Source organism: Bos indicus x Bos taurus, chromosome 9 (genome assembly GCF_003369695.1).
Source record: "Bos indicus x Bos taurus breed Angus x Brahman F1 hybrid chromosome 9, Bos_hybrid_MaternalHap_v2.0, whole genome shotgun sequence".
NCBI lineage: Eukaryota > Metazoa > Chordata > Mammalia > Artiodactyla > Bovidae > Bos > Bos indicus x Bos taurus.
Genome location: NC_040084.1, coordinates 39,423,485 through 39,443,810, shown reverse-complemented (window position 1 = coordinate 39,443,810; position 20,326 = coordinate 39,423,485). Strand labels below are relative to the sequence as shown.

General features: G+C 38.2%; 1 protein-coding gene and 1 pseudogene across 3 annotated transcripts in view; one reads left to right on the top strand and one right to left on the bottom strand.

Annotated features, from left to right (window-relative positions):
• RPF2 (ribosome production factor 2 homolog) overlaps positions 1-19,139 on the top strand; it is a 38,791-nt gene extending 19,652 nt beyond the window's left edge. For all 3 annotated transcript variants that reach the window (XM_027551204.1, XM_027551205.1, XM_027551206.1), the window contains 3 exons: positions 9,713-9,815; positions 15,801-15,945; positions 16,703-19,139. In XM_027551204.1, coding sequence (XP_027407005.1) covers positions 9,713-9,815; positions 15,801-15,945; positions 16,703-16,882 — 428 coding nt within the window. In that variant the 3' untranslated portion in view covers positions 16,883-19,139. The remainder of the gene's footprint in view (positions 1-9,712; positions 9,816-15,800; positions 15,946-16,702) is intronic.
• On the bottom strand, positions 167-2,741 carry LOC113898245 (annotated as a pseudogene).
• Positions 19,140-20,326: the final 1,187 nt, after the last annotated feature.

The window sequence follows — 20,326 nt, the reverse complement described above, 5'->3', positions numbered from 1 at the left end:
CCTGGCATCACCCTGAAGGAACTTCACACTGTTGGGGTACTTTACCAAAATGGCTTCAGAGTAGACTAACTTTACACAGCACATTAAAAAAAAAAAAAAGACATTTATTCAGCATCATGATCAGACTGTTACATTTAGCAATCAACAGCACGGGTACAAAAAAGAAAAATCTACATTAAAACCCTTTGTTGGAATGCTTTACACTTTCCAAAGAACAGAAACTAAAATAACCTGTTATACAATTAGTCACAAGTACAGTCCTTGAGTTTTTTGCCCATACACATGAGTATTGTCTAAAACATGTCTTCTTTGTAGCAGCTAGGCCCTGCCACCACTGTGCTTGGCTGAGTTCACGAATCTGTTGTAACCTGTAGCTTCCCTGTCACTTTTCTGGCTCTCCTCTCCTGCTAAGCTTTGTTTCCTGGCAGTAATTAAAACCTTCCGCCACTGCCATAGCTACTGCTGCTGCTGGAGCCACCATAGCCACCTTGGTTTCGTGGTTTGGCAAAGTATTGGCCTCCACCACCATAGGTGGAGAGAGCTTCTGTCTCCAAAGTTTCCTCCTTTCATGGGTCCAAAATTTGAAGATTGATTGTTGTAATTGCCAAAATCATTGTAGCTTCTGCTACCTCCAAAATTACTTCCATCATTACCAGATCCATTATATCCATCCCCTCTGCCACCATATCCGCCACCACCACGGCTGCCACCAAGGCCACCTCGACCACTGAAGTTTCCTCCATGAACAAAGTTGTCATTCCCACCAAAACCACCTCCACGACCGCCACCAAAGTTTCCAGAACCACTTCGACCTCTCTGGCTGAATGAAGCACTAGCCATCTCTTGGTTAGACAGTGCTTTTCTCACTTCACAGTTGTGGCCATTCACAGTGTGGTATTTCTGAATGACAATCTTGTCTGCAGAGTCAATGTCATCAAAGAGTACGAAAGCAAAGCCTCTCTTTTTGCCACTGCCTTGGTCAGTCATGATTTCAATCACTTCAATTTTCCCATACTGTTCAAAATAATCTCTCAGGTGATGTTCTTCAGTGTCTTCTTTAATGCCACCAACAAAAATCTTTTTCACAGTTAAGTGGGCACCAGGTCTGTGAGAATCTTCTCTTGAGACGGCCCTCTTTGGTTCCGCAACTCTTCGTCCACCTTGTGTGGCCTTGCATTCATGGCCGCATCCACCTCCTCCACTGTGGTGTATGTGTCAAACCCGAAGCCTCTGGAGCGCTCGGTGTTTGGATCCCTCATTACCACACAGTCTGTGAGCGTTCCCCATTGCTCAAAATGGCTCCTCAGACTCTCGGTTGTTTCAAAGCTCAATCCTCTGATGAAGAGCTTCCGCAGCTGTTCAGGTTCTTTGGGAGACTCTGATTTAGACATGATGGCAGTGAAGGTGGGGAAGACTTCAACGAAAGCTCTCTATGATTTCTTAAAGGTTACTAATACTTAATACTCTGTGATCACATCTCCATAGCTGTATTCTAACTCTGAAAAGTAATTTAGTTTATTCCTAGAGATACTCTTTTGATACTCATTGGAATTTTCTTAAGTTTAAATAATGTGTTCAATTTGAGCTTTTCTTATATCATTCTTACAAGCTATGCCTTAACTTTTTTGGTTGCCCTTCTTTTGGGTTTTTACATTAATTTGCCCTAGATCACTTTGAAAAGTTGCTTGGATATATTTTATAAATAAATTAAATATATGCTCTTTACAAGTCTGAGCCAACTGAAGAAGGTTTGTGGGCGGACACATTGCTTTCATGTTACTTTATTGGAATTACTTATGGTCCTGTCGGGAATACAATTTTCAGGACTTCTCATTTCTCTTATTAATAATGGCTATTTTTGAAAAACTAAGTATTTCTATTACCTCCTTAATCCTTACTAAAGCTCTTGAGTTTGGTAATATTTCAATATACAGGTGGGAAAATGGAGGCTCAGAGAGGTTAAGTGTTATTAAGTAGGTGAGACAGAATCAAAACCCAAAGCTTGTGCTTTCTGCTTCTGCTCTTCATACTGCCCATGGTAAATAATTCCTTTGCAGAGTCTTTACTTTAGGTTCTTACCTCTGTTTTCCATGGATTTAAAAAAAAACCATACATGGAAGACAAGGACCAATATTTCTTTGAATATTACATATTTGGGAACATCAGGGGACTTTTTTTTTTAGCCAAGATTTCTAGTACTTGTATTGCATTCACCCAGATTTCCAGCTTTTCTCTCCTTGTTCTTACGTTTAATTACTATTAATGAGGGAAGTACTTATAATTTGTTAGAAACAGAGGTTTGTTGCTTTTGTTTAAATGGTTATCTTCTTATTTTGTGCTTCCACTAGATGGCAGGAATAACCAAATAATGCAGTGATGAGCAGTAGGGAGTAAAAACCACAAAGGCATAGGGAAAGAAGAAATACAGGTAGAGGGATAGTAAGATTGTCCGGCACTTAGAGTTGAGTTTTTAATATAAATAAGAAATAAGAAAGTTGCAGATTTGCAACCTGGTTAGTGTTGTGTGTTCAAATGTAGAGCAGTAAGTAAAGAGAATTTATCAGGGGCTTTTCTCCTGTTAGGAAGTTGTGTTTTTGTTTGTAATTGGCCAGAAAGAAAAGTTAACTTCAGTATTTTCATGCCAGGTATCTATTTTGCTCATTCTGAATTTTGCTTCTCTTCTGCTTCCTTAAATATTTTATAAGTGTGAGTGAGTGAAAGTTGCTCAGTCGTGTTCGACTCTTTGTGACCCCATGGACTATCCAGTCCATGGAATTCTCCAGGCCAGAATATTGAAGTGGGGAGCCTTTCCCTTCTCCAGGGGACCTTCCCAACCCAGGGATCAAACCCAGGTCTCCCACATTGTAGGCGGATTCTTTACCAGCTGAGCCACAAGGGAAGCCCTAAATATTATATAGATTTGTAGTTAATCTTAGTGGGTCCTGCTTTTCTATTCAGTCCATCCTGTTTTTTTTTTTTTTTTTAATTTTGGTTACACTGTGTGGCCTGTGGGATCTTAGTTTCCCAACCAGAATGAGGGATTGAACCCAGGCCACGGCAGTTAAAGTGCCTAATCCTAACCACTAGACTATCAGGGAACTCCCAGTCCATCCTTATTTTTATGGTTACTTTTAAGTGTGACTACTCCTTATGGGGCTTCCCAGGTGGCTCAATGGTAAAGAATCCACCTGCCAAGCAGGAGATGTGGGTTCCATTCCTGGGTGCAGAGATCCCTTGGAGAAGGGAATGGCAACCCACTCCAATATTCTTGCCTGGGAAATCCCATGGACAGAGGAGCCTGGTGGGCTATAGTCCCTGGAGTCGCGAAAGAGTCAGATATGACTTAGTGACTAAAACAACAAAGTAAACAACTTCTTGTATATAAAGATGATAATGAATCAAGTAATAGGTTAGTTTTAATTAGTGTTCCTTTAAAGTCTATCGTAAATCCAATTACCTCAGTTACTTTTTTTCTTCTTTGCCTTTGTCTGTGTTAGTGGCCATATCTACATCTATGGTCGTTGTTTATTTATTTTAACCTTTCTCATTTCCTAATTCTTATTCTACTTTAATGTATATATCAGATCAGATCAGATCAGTCGCTCAGTCGTGTCCGACTCTTTGCGACCCCATGAATCGCAGCACGCCAGACCTCCCTGTCCATCACCAACTCCCGGAGTTCACTGAGACTCACGTCCATCGAGTCAGTGATGCCATCCAGCCATCTCATCCTCTGTCGGCCCCTTCTCCTCTTGCCCCCAATCCCTCCCAGCATCAGAGTCTTTTCCAATGAGTTAACTCTTCGCATGAGGTGGCCAAAGTACTGGAGTTTCAGCTTTAGCATCATTCCTTCCAAAGAAATCCCAGGGCTGATCTCCTTCAGAATGGACTGGTTGGATCTCCTTGCAGTACAAGGGACTCTCAAGAGTCTTCTCCAACACCACAGTTCAAAAGCATCAATTCTTCGGCGCTCAGCCTTCTTCACAGTCCAACTCTCACATCCATACATGACCACAGGAAAAACCATAGCCTTGACTAGACGAACCTTTGTTGGCAAAGTAATGTCTCTGCTTTTGAATATGCTCTCTAGGTTGATCATAACTTTCCTTCCAAGGAGTAAGCATCTTTTAATTTCATGGCTGCAGTCACCATCTGCAGTGATTTTGGAGCACAGAAAAATAAAGTCTGACACTGTTTCCACTGTTTCCCCATCTATTTCCCATGAAGTGATGGGACCGGATGCCATGATCTTCGTTTTCTGAATGTTGAGCTTTAAGCCAACTTTTTCACTCTCCACTTTCACTTTCATCAAGAGGCTTTTTAGTTCCTCTTCACTTTCTGCCATAAGGGTGGTGTCATCTGCATAGCTGAGGATATTGATATTTCTCCCGGCAATCTTGATTCCAGCTTGTGTTTCTTCCAGTCCAGCGTTTCTCATGATGTACTCTGCATAGAAGTTAAATAAGCAGGGTGACAATATACAGCCTTGACGAACTCCTTTTCCTATTTGGAACCAGTCTGTTGTTCCATGTCCAGTTCTAACTGTTGCTTCCTGACCTGCATACAAATTTCTCAAGAGGCAGATCAGGTGGTCTGGTATTCCCATCTCGTTCAGAATTTTCCACAGTTTATTGTGATCCATACAGTCAAAGGCTTTGGCATAGTCAGTAAAGCAGAAATAGATGTTTTTTCTGGAACTCTCTTGCTTTTTCTATGATCCAGCAGATGTTGGCAATTTGATCTCTGGTTCCTCTGCCTTTTCTAAAACCAGCTTGAACATCAGGAAGTTCACGGTTCACGTATTGCTGAAGCCTGGCTTGGAGAATTTTGAGCATTACTTTACTAGCTTGTGAGATGAGTGCAATTGTGCGGTAGTTTGAGCATATAATAATGAAAATAACTACCATAGATTAGGTCAGATACTTTATTAAATGTAATCCTTTCTACACCTTTTACAAAGGTAATTCTATGAGTCTGCTCAGGCTGCCATAACAAAATACCATAGACTGACTGGGTAGCTTATAAACAATAGAAATTTATTTTCTCACAGTTCTAAGAGTCCAGGTTTCTGCTGAGGACTCTCTTGCTGGCTTTTTGCTATGTGCTCACAAGGCTTTTCCTTGGGGAGGAAGGGAAGGAGGGAGAAGAGGAAAGAAAGGTTGAAGTTTTCTAGTGTCTCCTCTTCAAAACACTAACCCTATGGGATCAGACCCATCCTTATGACATATCTCATTTCACCTGAATTGTTTCCATAGAGGCCTCATTTCCAAATGTAACCACACTAGAAATTAAGCAAATACTTGATTCATAATGGTAATATTATTCCCATGTTGTGGATGAAGAAATTGAGACCAGTTTACTTTTGTGCAGAGTGAAGAGGTAATAAGTGGCAGAATCAGGATCTGATCTGATCTCTGACTGCAAATCTCCTGGTATTTCTCATCAACACTGTGGTCAACCTACTGTGCCCTTTTCCAGTGTTTTTACTCATGGACACAGTCACACTTAAGGTGTTACTTTTGCTTAGAATTGATCCATTGAAAAAATTTTCAAACTGGGGCTTTCCTTCTGACTCTTAACTGATTTGTCTCCAACCCCCTTACTTCTGTTTAAGCAAGTTTTTATCCTGGTTAAACAGAACTAAGGTGTTAGAAGACAAATTGGTGGCTCGGACGGTAAAGAATTTGCCTGCAATGCAGGAGACCTAGGTTTGATCCCTGGAGAAGGAAGTGACAACCCATTCCAGTATTCTTTACTGGGGGATTCCATGGACAAAGGAGCCTGGTGGGCTACTGTGCGTGTGGTCACAAAGAGTCGGACACGACTGAGTAAGTAACACCTTCTTTCACTTTAGGAAACTCAGCAGGGGCCACGGGACTGGAAAAGGTCAGCTTTCATTCCACTCTCAGATTTTTCAAACTACTGTACAGTTGGCTCATTTCACATCCTAGCAAGGTTATGCTCAAAATCCTTCAAGCTAGGTAGGCTTCAGCAGTCCATAAACTGAGAACTTCCAGATGTACATGCTGGGTTTAGAAAAGGCAAAGATCAAATTGCCAACATTTGTTGGACCATAGAGAAAGCAAGGGAATTCCAGAAAAACATCTACTTCTGCTTCGTTGACTATGGTGAAAGCCTTTGTGTGGATCACAACACACTGTGGAAATTCTTAAAAGAAATGGGACTACCAAACTACCTTATTGGTCTGAGAAACCTGTATGCATGTCAAGAAGCAACAGTTAGAACCGGACATGAAACAACTGTTTGACTATTTGGGTCTTTTGCGTTTCCATACACATTTAAAAATTGTTTGTTTTAGTTCTCTGCCATTGGTAATTTGATAGGAATCCAATTGCATTGGAATCTATAGGGCATTATGGTCGTCTTAACGTGATTCTTCCAGCTCGTGAACACAGTGTGTCTGTCCATGTGTTTGTGTCATCTTCAGTTTCTTTCATCCGTTGTCTTACAGTTTTCCAAGTATAGGTCTTTTACCTTCCTAAGTAGGTTTTTTCCTAGGTATTTTATTCTTTTTGACATGATTGTTAATGGGGTTGTTTCCTTAATTTCTCTGCTAGTGTGCTGTTAAGTGTATAGAAATGCAACAGATTTCTGTGTATATTCATTGATAAGATCTAGTAGATATTTGGTGGCATCTTTATGATTTTCTTTGTATAGTATCCTGTCATCTGCAAACAGTGATTTCTTTTAAAGAGCAGAAGTTTTAAATTTTTGTAATATCTACTTTATCCATTTTTTCCTTTAATGGTATGTTTATGCAGTGTTTTGTTTAAGAAACCTTTGCTTATCTCAAGGTTGCAAAGACTTTTTTCATATATATATGCATATATATAATTTGTTATAATTTATATTATATATATTATTGAAGTCATATCTTACATTTAGAGTTATGATCCATTTTGAGTTAATTTTTGTGTATGATGTGAGCTAAGGGTAATGTTCTTAAAACTTGCTACCTCATTTCATTTTTTATTTCTTTCTTAAAATCTTATGGATGAACACATGCCTGTATGGTTTGCATTGCAAAAGCTGTTTCAGGGGAGACTGGAATTTACATATGTTGTTCTCCAGAATGACTCTGACTTCAGTAATGCTGCCACAACAGTGAGTGGGGCTTTATTAACTTGGCCACTGAAAGAGTCAGGGTTTGGTAAAATTATGAGAAAGTTTGTCATTATTCTGATCAAATTTTAGATCAGAATTTAAAAAGTATATTTGGTTTATAAAAGTATCCCTGAGGAATATTTGTTTGGGGTAGTAAGGAAAGGTGTTATGTACATGTGTTGGCATGCTTATGTCTGTTTTATATACATTAGCAATGTGATTTTCTCTTAGTTATCCATAAGAAGGAAAAGGCAAACTACAAAAGATATGTATGTCCATGCACATGGAGATTATTCCCATCTTATGAGCTAATGGGAAGATGGAAGAAAAGTGCTGGGTAGCTCCAATTGGGACAGAATATGAGATATTTCCTGTTCATGACATCATCTGTCTTGTGGCAGCTCTTCCTAAGTAATTAAGTTGGATGACTTTTTATGCATAACCTTGCCTCAGCTGAATGTTATTCGTATATTTCCATTTAGCTTCCTTCAGGTTCGGTCTTCTTATGTGTAGAATGAGGTGACCAAACTTCACTAATGTATTTTCCAAACTTTTTTCATTCATGTGTCATCTTTATAACTTTAGTCATGTCCATGTAGTATCCATAGTGTTGTTCACTGGAGATTTTTCTTTATATTGATTTCTCTTTTTAAAAAGAAATTGTATGTTCCTACTCTATATGTTAAATGGTATATAATAACATAAATAATGCATTATAGATTATATCTGCCTGTATATCATTTAAAATTGTCTCATGTGCCACTTGAGTGTTACTACCACTCTGAGAAAACAACCTACTCTCTTATCTTGGTGGTTCTTTTCTGTCTTGAACACTTTAGGTTGCTTTTCTTTGCTCATATAGTTGAGATTCTTTGTTGACGTTTTCTTGGTGGCCTCCACCATATAAAAAACACTAGTTCAATTTAATAGTCAAAGTTTGAACAGCCATATTTATAGACCTTTGCTATATTAACCCATCTATCTTAGTAGATTAAAATTTTATATCTTGTTTTACATTTTCTAAAAAATTAATAATCATAGTAAACATGATATACTCTTGTGCTGAGCATTGGTTTAGAAGAACTTCAAAACTGAAAAATTATTAGGTTGGTACAAAATTGTGGTTTCAGACTGTGAATTTTAAATCATTATAAGTAGCTCAAATACATCTGTGTTAATCAAAATAAGAACCATTAAAATCAATACATTTTTGCTATCAAAAATAAAGTTTGTTTATTTTTGTAGCATAAAAATCTGTGCTTCAGGAGTCAACTTCTTGGAAAGCATTTTTTGCATTGTTCTGCTGGTTGTGGAAGCATTTTCCCTGCAAAAAGTTGTCAAGATGCTTGAAGAAGTAGTATTCGGTTGGTGAGAGGTCATGAATATGCTGGATGAGGCAGAACTTTGTAGTGCAGTGTGTGCAACTTTTGAAACATTGATTGGCGACGTGTAGTTAGGTGTTGTCTGCAGAAGAATTGGGCCCTTTCTGTTGACCCATGCCAGCTGCAGGCATTGCAGTTTTCAGTGTACCTCATTGATTTGCTGACATACTTCTCAGATGTAATGGTTTCACCAGAACTCAGAAAAGCTGTAGTGGAGCAGACAGGCAGCACCAAACAGTGACCATGACCTTTTTTGGTGCCAGTTTGGCTTTGGGAAGTGCTTTAGAGTTTCTTGTCCAACCGTTGAGCTGGTTGTCACCAATTGTCATGTAAAATCCACTTTTTTTGCAGGTCACAATCTGATTGAGAAATGTTTCAGTTGTTGCATAGAGTAAGAGAAAATGACACTTCAAAATGACAATTTTTTTGATTTCCGGTCAGTTCACAAGGCACACACCTACAGAGCTTTTTCACCTTTCCAATTTGCTCCAAATGCTGAATGACCATAGAATGGTTGATGTTGAGCTTTTTGGCAACTTCTCGTATAGTTGTAAGAGGATCAGCTTCGATGATGCTCTCAACTGGTCATTGTCAACTTCCAATGGCCAACCACTATGCTCCTCACCTTCAAGGTTATTGTCTCCTTTGCAAAACTTCTTGAACCACCACTGCACTGTACGTTGGTTAGCAGTTCCTGGGCCAAATACATTGTTGATGTTGTGAGCTGTCTCCGCTGCTTTATGACCCCTTTTGAACTCGGATAAGAAAGTCCCTCAAATTTGCTTTTTGTCTAACATCATCTCCATAGTCTAGGATAAATATAAAATAAACAGCAATAGTAAATCATAAGCAGAAAACCATAAAGCAGGAAATTCACATTAAAATTATATATAGTATAACCACATTTATTTAGAATGTATTCCAATATCAAACATCAAGTTTCAACAATGCAAAAACTGCGGTTATTTTGGCACCAACCTAATGCATGGCTCAGTGAACTAAACACAGAAATATAGTCATGAGATTAAATGATAGAAGGATGGGACCATCACATTTTTCAGGGATCAGTTTTGTGCTACTTACCTTTTTTAGATAAGACATTAAAGAGTTCCATTTATTTAGAATGCAGCTAATTTGTAACTGAATTTTAAAGGTATGTTGGTCTTTAAAAAAATTTTTTTTAACGACCTAATGTGTGCTTTTAGATTTCTTCAGAGGCCCCACGGTATCAAATATCCGCCTGGCTGGTTTAGAGTATGTTCTACACTTCACTGCACTGAATGGGAAGATTTACTTTCGAAGCTATAAGTAAGTGCATTTACATGTTGTTATTAATCATCAAGGTTAGCATTTTAGTGTGACTATTTAATAGAGCTCAAACTGAGAATTGGTGTCTGACCAGAAGTTTGGAGAGTTTGCAAATTTGGAGAGTTTGCAAAATAGCAGTGACAAATTCTGTGCTGGTCCTCAGGTCTGTCACTCCCCTGCTAACTTCTGCCTCTCGGAAACCCTGCTTTTCCAGGACTCTGGAGCCTCGGACACTTTGTCTGAGCTCAAAACATGTATTCAGTCTTGACTTGCCCTACTTTTGTGCAGTATTTCCTTATTTTTCTTGACTGGACTTAGAGCACCAAGCTACAGGTCTTAAGCCGGCTAAAGCAAATCTCAAAACCCTGAGTCTAAAAAATGGAGTCTGATGGGAATAAGAACATTTAATGACTAGATTCATTTTACCTTCATTCTCCAGCCCAGGCCTTCTACCTTACCCCCAACACAATATAAATATAAATCTGAACAAGCTGATTTAGTTTTCATTAAAAATCTAATGACATATTACAACTGAGTCTTTTGAGATAAGCATGACTTTTTCCCCCCCGTATTTAAAATAAAGTTCTAGTGCTGATGATGGAGCCCACACTTTCCTAAAGAATACATTGACTCCCACAGACTGCCTGTACACTGACATCAGAGTGTTGTCTGTTTTACACTGTGCCGTGGCAGTGCAGCCTGAGTGCTAACAGCCCAGGGTTGGCAGTGTCTTCTGTGCAAATGTGCTATTTGTGCAACTATCTGTGGACTTCAGCATTTCATCCATGGTTTTAATTTTGTTTTTGTCATAATGGAATACCTGATTGACCAGCTTGTGTCCAATGAACATCTAAATGAACTAAATGTTCACCTGGTTTTGTTTTTGGTCAGTAATTTCCGTCTTTTTTTCAAGTGTGTATGGAGTCAGAGATATTCAGTTCTTTTCACCCCATGAATGGTACCCCTATTTCTGGTTTTCTTTTTTTTTTTTTCTTATAATTAGTTGAGATTGAAAACCCTTTTAGTCTGTTGTTTGAACTTCCAAACTTGCTTTTGGGACTTTTAAGAACTAAAAGCCTAACTAAACTATTTATGATATTTTGACTCCACTTATTCTAGTGTAAATAGAATGCTAGATTTTAAGTAAAAAGAATAGATATGCAACAAGCAATGAAGGTTTACTGTATAGCACAGAAAACTATAGTCAATATCTTGTGATAACCTATAATAGAAAATAATTTCAAAGATAATATATGTGTGTATGTATAACTGAATCACCTTGCTGTGTACCTGAAACATTGTAAGTCAACTGTACTTCAATAAAATCTATATATATATATTTCCCTGGTGGCTCAGATGGTAAAACGTCTGCCTACAATGTGGGAGACCCGGGTTCAATCCCTGGGTCGGGAAGATCTCCTGGAGAAGGAAATGGCAACCCACTCAAGTATTCTTGCCTGGAAAATCCCATGGACAGAGGAGCCTGTAGGCTACAGTCCATGGGGTCGCAAAGAGCTGGACACGACTGAGCAACTTCACTTTCATATATTAAGAAAAAAATGTATATAAAATAGGTGACTCCTATTTATAGAGCAAGAAATAAAAGATGAAAAATCACTAACATAAAATCTTTTTGAAAACTTATGTTAAACAAGGAGACCCTGGGAATACAGTGGAACTAAAATGTAAAGATAAAAATCTTTGAGAAAGAGAAATGGATAGTAACAATAATCTAAAACTCTTTCATGGTGAACAGTTTCAAAGAAAGTATTCTCTTATGTCAGAACTTACATTTAGTGAGATTTTCCTGGTGGTTCAGTGGTTAAGACTCTGGGGTATGTAGGTTCAAGCCCTGGTTGGGGAAATAAGATCTCACACGCTGCATGGCACAACCAAAAGTCTTTGGTTTTTTATTTTAAATTGTGTTTAGTGAAAGGAAAGATTAATTTGTTAAAAAAAAAAGAAAGAAATATAAAGAAAACAAAGCAAAATGGACAGAAAATTAGCAAATCAGACTTAAGAACAAGAATAAATTGACAGTGTAACTATAAATAACCATCCATCCACTTACTTTAAGAAGTATTTTATTATTGTTGAAATCACTGTTAGTATGACATCTCCCATTAAAATAAAAAAAAAATTTGAATTTTAAAAATTAGAAACCCTGCTGTAAAATTTTAATCCCAGGTTTTCATATCTATATCCCCTAATACCTATTAGCTATTGACTTGAAATAGAAAATGGACAGTGTGATTGAGAGCAAGCTGCTAGTGGGAGAATCCCTCTATGTGGATTAGCTTAGCTTCCTAGGGCTGTGCTCTGCTTAGGAGAGGAAGAGGTGGTCCCTGGAATGAGCATCAACTCTGAGCCTAGTGACCTAGCTCTGTGCCAGCCTTCACCACAGAACATGGTCAGGTCACCTCTCAGGGCTTCTGTTTTTTCTTTGCAAAGTGTAGTGATACCATTTAGGTAATTCTGAGGTACCTCTGGGATGGATAATTCTTTTTTCAGAAAGAGAGAGGTGCAGACAGAGGTAGGAATGTGCCAGAAAAGAGTTTCTATCCTCGTGTGACTTCTCAGGATTCTCACAGGCTGCTCTTGGGTGTCCTGCCCTCTTCCAGCCAGCCCTTAGGCAGAGTTAAGGTGATAGTTAATGTGTGTATGCAGTCACTCGGTCGTATCCCACTCTGCGACCCCATTGACTGTAGCTCACCAGGCTCCTCTGCCCATGGAATTTTCCAGATAGGAATACTTCAGTGGGTTGCCATTTCCTACCCCAGGGGACTTCCTGACCCTGGGATCAAACCTGAGTCTCCTGTGTTAGCAGGCGGATTTTTTACCACTGCACCATGGGGGGAGCCCCAATAGTTAATATTGACACTTATTAATTTGTGAAGATGAGTAAGGATTATAAAATGGTTTTGTGCTTTTTGGATGAAAAGAACTGTGAGTATGAAATTACATTAATAGACATTTTGACCTGACCTTTTGGGGAAATAAATCATAGTGTTACTGGCATCTTCCTGTATATCCTATAATAATTAATTCCTTGGAGAATTTTGTTCACTGTAGGGCCAGAACTGTTAGTATGAAACAGAAGATCTTTAATAACTGCCATGTATGCCTTTGCCATGGCATCGGGTAGGTTTTATGGGGAGAAATATGCAGAACAGGAAGTATTAGCATACCTTAAAAAGCAAACAACATTCTGGGCAGGGAGTTTAAGTACTGAAAACAGAATGTCAACAGAAGAGAGGGATGTGAAAGGGAGGAAAATAAGGAAATTACAATTTAAACAAGAGGGTAATGCCAGTCTTTCTCAAGAAATAGGCACATCATGCATAAATATATATAGAAATTACCGATTCACATGTCTAATAGCCTAAACCCATCCGAGAGGGAAGGAACTGGGTTCTGTTTGTCTTTGTGTCCCTGCTTCGTGTACCATGTAGTCTCCCAGAACTGAATGTCACGTTTGATTTAGAGCTTATAGGGAAACAAAAAGCAGAGCTTGAGGTTAGGATCTGAGATGGAGATTTACATGGGGTGTAAATATTCTGGGCAGTAGTAGGTATTTGACTGGAGATACAAAAGCCTGGAATCAGAATGTCTGCTTTAAAAACAAGTGTATTGTTTATGATGGCATTGAGGGTAAAGGAAATGGTTTTAATTTTATTTTTTAAGAGTTGATATTTAATAGAGTCTTCATGTATTTTCTTTAGTATGATCACAAAAATCCTTTATAAATCTCTTAATATATTTCCTCTGAGAAAGTGTAAATAGATGGTTGTTTGTTTTTTTTTAAAGATTAACATTTAATGATTTTAGATTCTAGATTTCATGATTAAATTCTGTTCATAAAAAGAAAAGATGATAGCTCTATCACGAGAAACCATATGCAGAGAACTGAAAGCTGGAGTAAGTTTCCTTCTATTTCTATCAAGTAGAAATAGAATAATAAGCATACTCAATGAAGTGATTAAGATCATCCACACATACTGTCTAGTATGGCACTATAATTAATTCATCAGTAAGTAGCAACATATATAGTTATATGTAGTTACATGGAAACAATCTTATTAACTTTCTATACTGCTCAAAAGATTACTCTGTTGGGAGGACACTTGCATAAATAAAAAGGTCCTTGGGTAATCTGACTCCATCAGGCATGCCATGCACTGTTCTGGATTGACAGGTTTTCCATTTACCTGAAATTAGCATTTTAAATGGAGAAGGAAATGGCAACCCACTCCAGTATTCTTGCCTGGAAAATCCCGTGGACAGAAGAGCCTAGTGGGCTGCTGTCCATAGGGTCGCACAGAGTCAGACACGACTGAAGCGACTTAGCATGCATGCATGCACTGGAGAAAGAAATGGCAATCCACTTCAGTATTCTTGCCTGGAGAATCCCAGGGACAGAGGAGCCTGGTGGGCTGCCGTCTATGGGGTCGCACAGAATCGGACACTACTGAAGCGACTTAGCAGCAGCAGCAGCGTTTTAAGTGGCAGAAATTCTTTTCATTTAAATTTTATGTATGTGACTTCCTTGATTTCTTAGGTTAATCTACTGAACACAAAATATTAATCAAGATTTAGTCTTTTTTTTTTTTTTTTTCATGTCTTTTGTTGTTGGCTGCTCTGCTTGGCGTGCAGGGATCTTAGTTCCCCATCCAGAGGAGTGCTAACCACTGGTCCACCAGGGAATTCCCAAGATTTAGTCTTGATATGAGTTCAGCCTGATAAATACAGTTTATTTGAGGTATGAAAGATGTAGAGGCGATTGCAGAATAAAAGATCAAAACCTGTGATATAAAAGAATCACATGGTCACTGCCCCTGTATGCTTTGAGTGAAATATTAAGGACAATGGCATGATGTCAGCCATCTTCAGCTCCTAAAAATGTTTTCCCCTACGCAGGCCAGAGACAGGCCTTCTCTCAGGTCTCTTCTCCCAGAGCCCCCGTGAGGAGAGTGGCTTAAGGGCCCTTGTTTAAGCTCTTTTTTCCCCTGTGCTTGCTCCCTTCAAACCCCATACTAACATTTCTTTTATCTTTTAATGTTTGTATGTTTTTGTTTGTTTAACATTTCTGCTCTTTACATATCCTAGGCTCTGGGGTTTTTTGTTTCGTTTTTCCTTTTTGCCGTGTTTAATTGAGTGTGAACTGCCGTGTCTGATATAGCGTACCTATCACTGTGACTCTTCCAGAAGCCAGTAAAAGCACTTCCTGTAAGTGGACTGTATTGGTTGGTTGTTTTCATGTGACGCAGGACTTTTAATAAGGTTTTACCCATTTCACTCCTGCTTCCTGATATTTGCTTGTTCCTGGGTATTACTTACTCTGCTTTCCTCTTCTGTCCTTTCTTTTCTCTGTGTCACTTGTTACTTCTTTCTCATTCTGGCTTTTATGTGAAAAGGCTCACCTTTTCTGAACATTATTATTTAGTCCTTTTCTGTGTGGAGATCTGGTCACCGTAACGAATTTGAGTCTTTCAGCACAAATAACCTTCAAGTCTTTGAGCAGTTCTTACAATGTCACTCCCCAAAAAAAGGATTAAATGAATCTTCCTTCTTCCCCCCACTGTATTCCTCTTATGCTTTCGGATCCAAGGTTATTTATACATGTGGTATCCAGAAAGTCATGGTTTTGTTACGTTCATCCCAACCTATAGAGATCAGTGTCTGTGCTTTGGAGAAAAGTTGATTCTGAATGGGTCTTAGAGAAATAAGAATTTGTTAATTATGTAAATATAATGTCTTAAAGATCCACTTAAAATTTTTTATATAATTATATAAACCTTAAATAAAGAAATCAAATAAAAGATTCCACTTCTTAGGAGGACTATCTGTATATAAAGTATTAAAATTAGACTTTCCAAACATTTTGTTATTTTATGGAACCATAATTCTCTAGAACAAAAATATTTGGAGGAGTGGGACTTTGATTATCAAAGTCAAAGCAACATTTCTTTTTGCTATTTCATAAAGGTTGCTGTTAAAGAAATCTGGCTGTAGAACACCACGGATTGAATTGGAAGAGATGGGACCCTCGTTGGATTTGGTTCTGAGGCGGACACACCTGGCATCAGATGACCTTTATAAATTATCTATGAAAATGCCCAAAGCCCTGAAGGTACATGACTTGCAGATTGGTGCCATGTTTAATTGTATATTCCTCTCTTCTTTCCAAAAAGGGTTTGTAGCATATTATATTAAAGGACGTATATAAACAGATCAATATAATAGATAAAATTAGACTTTCAGAGCCAAAGAAAAGAAGGAAGAAGCAAATAAGCCAATCATAAAGGATAATAAAATTGTAGAAACCAAGCATCAAGTGTTGCCAAGCGCTTCCTGGTAGCCAAGACTGCCAGTTTTCAGCAAAAATAGGTCTCATTTTGGGCATTGTGAAAATGTAATTTCAAGCATAGATGTATAACCCATACTTACATAAAATGTGTTTTGACTTTTGAATGGTTTTAAAAAGCAAGTAGAAATGGCATCTCTGGAATTCCAGTAAAGATTTGAAATGATAGTCACAATCCTTAAGCTAAACGAAACAACTTCTCTCTGTGCATGACAATGATTATTAGAATAGTCTCTTAGGTTGCTTCTCAGTGTGACCTGATAATTTACGGGGGAATTGTAGAAATGCAGAATCTCAGATTCTACCCTAGTCCTACTGAATTATAATTTGCATTTTTAACAAGATCTCCAAGTGATCTGCATATACCTAAGTTTGAGAAGAAAGGACCTATAGGACTATAGATTCCATATCATTGAAAGGTGCTCACTAATGGAAGTTGTTAAATGATAGTTGTTATACACTAGATTTTTATCAGTTCATAATAGTAGACTCAATTGTTTTTTCATATATTACTGTTTCTTAGCCAAAGAAGAAGAAAAATATCTCTCATGATACTTTTGGTACAACTTATGGAAGAATTCATATGCAAAAGCAAGACCTAAGCAAACTGCAAACCAGGAAAATGAAGGGGCTGAAGAAGCGACCTGCAGAAAGGAAAGCAGAAGATGAGGAGAACAAATCAAAGAGAATTAAAAAGAATTGATGGAATTTAGCCAATAACTGCATTTTTATTGTAGTCTTAAGAGAATTATGAAGCATCCATTGTTTCAGAGTTTCTTATAAGATTTTATTGTATATTTTTATAACTTGATAATTTACCTAAACTATATATATTATATACATTATGAACAGTAACATACTAGTATTAGGTTGAAAGTTACAATCTTACTGTAGATATTATACCCAGGTATGCCTTTTTCTTTCTATGATGTGACATTACCCTCTGCCCACCCCCTACAATGTCCCATGTCTCATTGGGTAGATAAGTGAGGAAGGATCTCTAGAACAACCAGTGGTATTTTAGAGAATTTTGAGTTAAGCCCTAGATAAAGGGAGGAAGTCATGGAAAGTATAAATGTTCCAAAGTAACTGTATACATGCTCAGTGTGAGCTGCCTGGAAACTTTGACCCCATCTCCCAGCATATACCTACAACCTGACTTTCCTGTTCTGCCTCAAATTCTACCAGAGATTCATTTTGAGATTTTAAGTTTTATGTCTTAGAACATAAATCTCTGAGATGTCCACTACCTGACATATTACCTTATTTTGATTAATTTCAAGAGATTCTGCTACTAAATGGAGCCTTATCCATCTTCTCAGAGAGAAAAGAAGTTTTGCTAAGGGTAGAAGTGAGAAAAGAGGGAATGGTAAGTTAAGGCACAGGACATTTGAGGGTACCAGGTAGCCCTAGGTAAAGGGCACACGGAGGCCCTGGGTGTTTACATACTGAGTAGGAATAAGTCAAAGCCAAACAGCTTGTTTTGAAATTTTCTTGAAGACTGGCCCTGTGCCTAGAAAAATGGCAAAAGGCTTTCTACTTCCTATTCTTAGTATTGCAAACTTGTTTTCCCTAAATGTAAATTTTAGTTTCCTTGATTGAGTCCCTGGCAAAGAGGCTCCTTTACACAACCCAATTATGCTGTACAAGAAGAAACGTACATAAACCATGGTGTGTTATATGAAGTGGAAATGCTTTTGTTTTCAATTCCATGTCAAGGAGCTCCTCCATGTCTTTATGTGTGCATGCATTTATGTGAGTTTGCTGACACTAAGCAAAAGCTGGAATCTCAATTTTACTTTCTTTATCCTTTCTCTTTTGTAAACCCATTCCTTAGCCTTCTCTCTCCCCATCGCTTTCCAGATGGCTGATACTCTCCTCTTAAAAAGGAGGGCGTTAGTATCACTTAGGTGCACTTGTTGCTTGATTATACATTGTTTTTCTTTTTTTTTGGCTTCTCGTTGCAGAACACAGGTTCTAGGCACACAGGCTTCAGTAGTTGCAGCACTCAGGCTTAATAGTTGTGGCACATGAGCTTGGTTGCTCCAAAGCACGTGGAATCTTCCCAGACCAGGGATCAAACCTGTGTCCCCTACATTGGCAGGTGGATTCTTAGCCACTGCGCCATCAGGGAAGTCCTTGATTATAAATTTAACCAAGACTACATAATTTTAGACCTGAAAAAAGAAAAGTGAAAGTGAAAGTCACTCAGTTGTGTCCGACTTTGCGACCCCATGGACTGTACAGTCCATGGAATTCTCCAGGTCAGAATACTGGAGTGAGTAGCCTTTCCCTTCTCCAGGAGATCTAGACCTGAGGTAGGCAGATTATGTCTAAATGGAGAGAGAGGGTTAAATTAAAACGATTCATGTCCTGCCATCTGCAGGTAGATGGACAATAGTTGGGGAGAAAGGGAGTCATGAAAGGAGCATCAGTAATGATAGGCATATAGTCCTTGCCCAGCGCTTGACCCTGCCTGACAGGTCCAACTAACACTGATGAAGATAGTGATTCAGGAGGCAAAGCAATGGGCCCTTTACACCTGTCACTTACAAGAAGGACCCTCTGCCATATTGAATGGCTGTTAGTATAACTGATGCCATCAGCGCCTCCTGTCCTTCAACTGACCCTACCTAGGGCTGTACTGTGTAGTAAATCTCTGTTGTCAAGGGCTTTGTAGTGAATAGATACTGTTTAGTGATCATTAGGTCCAGGTGGCCTCTGCACTCTTTATTATTGTTAGGCTCCAAACAATAATGAAGACCTTGGCTGACGTATTCCCAGTACCCAAGAGACTAGTTACCCGTTCATAAATCTTGACTTTGGAACGCACTTCCTGTTTTCCAAGCACATACCCTCGTACCCTAGGTTAACTATAAAAATCTCCAGTGGCAGCTGCAAATGTTTCCGGATGTCATCCATCCCATCCTACCCTCTAAGTAAACTACCCTATAATCTGATCGCTTGGTTGTATGAAGTGTCCTGCCTCATTTTTTGGTCTCAAGATATTTTCTCAGTTTGGTGGGCATGTTTTGTTCCTTCTGTCCAATAACACCTTGACCCCTCTCCATCAGGAAGACCTACCTCAGCATTTCAACCAATCAGTGTAAAGATCACCACATTTTCTGCAGATGTGACGTCTTTAAGTGTTTTGTTGTTTTAATCAGTAACCTTCAGAGGTAGTGAAGGACAGGGAAGCCTGTCATGCTGCAGTCCATGGGGTTGTAAAGAGTTGGATACAATTTAGCTACTGAACAGCAACAAACTACAAGCTTTTGTTTCCTGTGCAGTTTTTTAGTCTTTGAATCTTCTTCATAAGAGAATATTACGTAGTATTACTGAAATCTAACTCAAAGACTTTTTGTTGTAGTTGTCAACTATCTGAAACTCTTGATTCACCATTTATATGGTTTTTGTGGGAAGTGCATTTTAATTTCCATTTGTCCTTGAACTTTAGAACACAATATACACTAATTGGAGAAAATGTATCCATTTCAGTAAAGGTGGTAAGTTGCCTGTCCTAAGTTTTACTTAAATTTGGTTTTTGATAGATGAGGAAAGCAGAATATTATTATTTTTTTAATACAAAACTTGTATATTTTCTAGGATATTAATACCAAGGTATATACAATTTCATGAAGTTTGATTCCTTTTTATAACTTAAATGCTATTTATTTTCTTGGTATTGAACATGATCCAAAGTAGAGGTGTTATTACCCAAATCAATAAAGGAAGCAGGTGGAGGCTAACTTAGCCCAAGTCAGTTTTCAGTTATCTAGCTTCTTCTGATCTCTTCTTCCTTTCATTTATATTTTTACCCATTTCTCCTCTCCCCCACCCAAAGGTGAGGCCAGGAAAGGATTCACAAAAGTTTTAAAACGGAAGAAGTTAAAATCACAAACCACTGCTAAATTTGACCAAGAAGAGAAGGTTTGTTTTTTAATGAAATTTCAATATCAGTACTTTGTCCATTATGAAATTAAGAGCCTACAAAAATACACAATATTTATTATTATCCTAATGAACTTTTAATGGATCATAGAAATCATCAAAACATCTCATAACTGCATGAAAGGCAGATATATTCTAGTGTATATATATATATATATATTCTAGTGTGTGTGTGTGTATATATATATATATATAT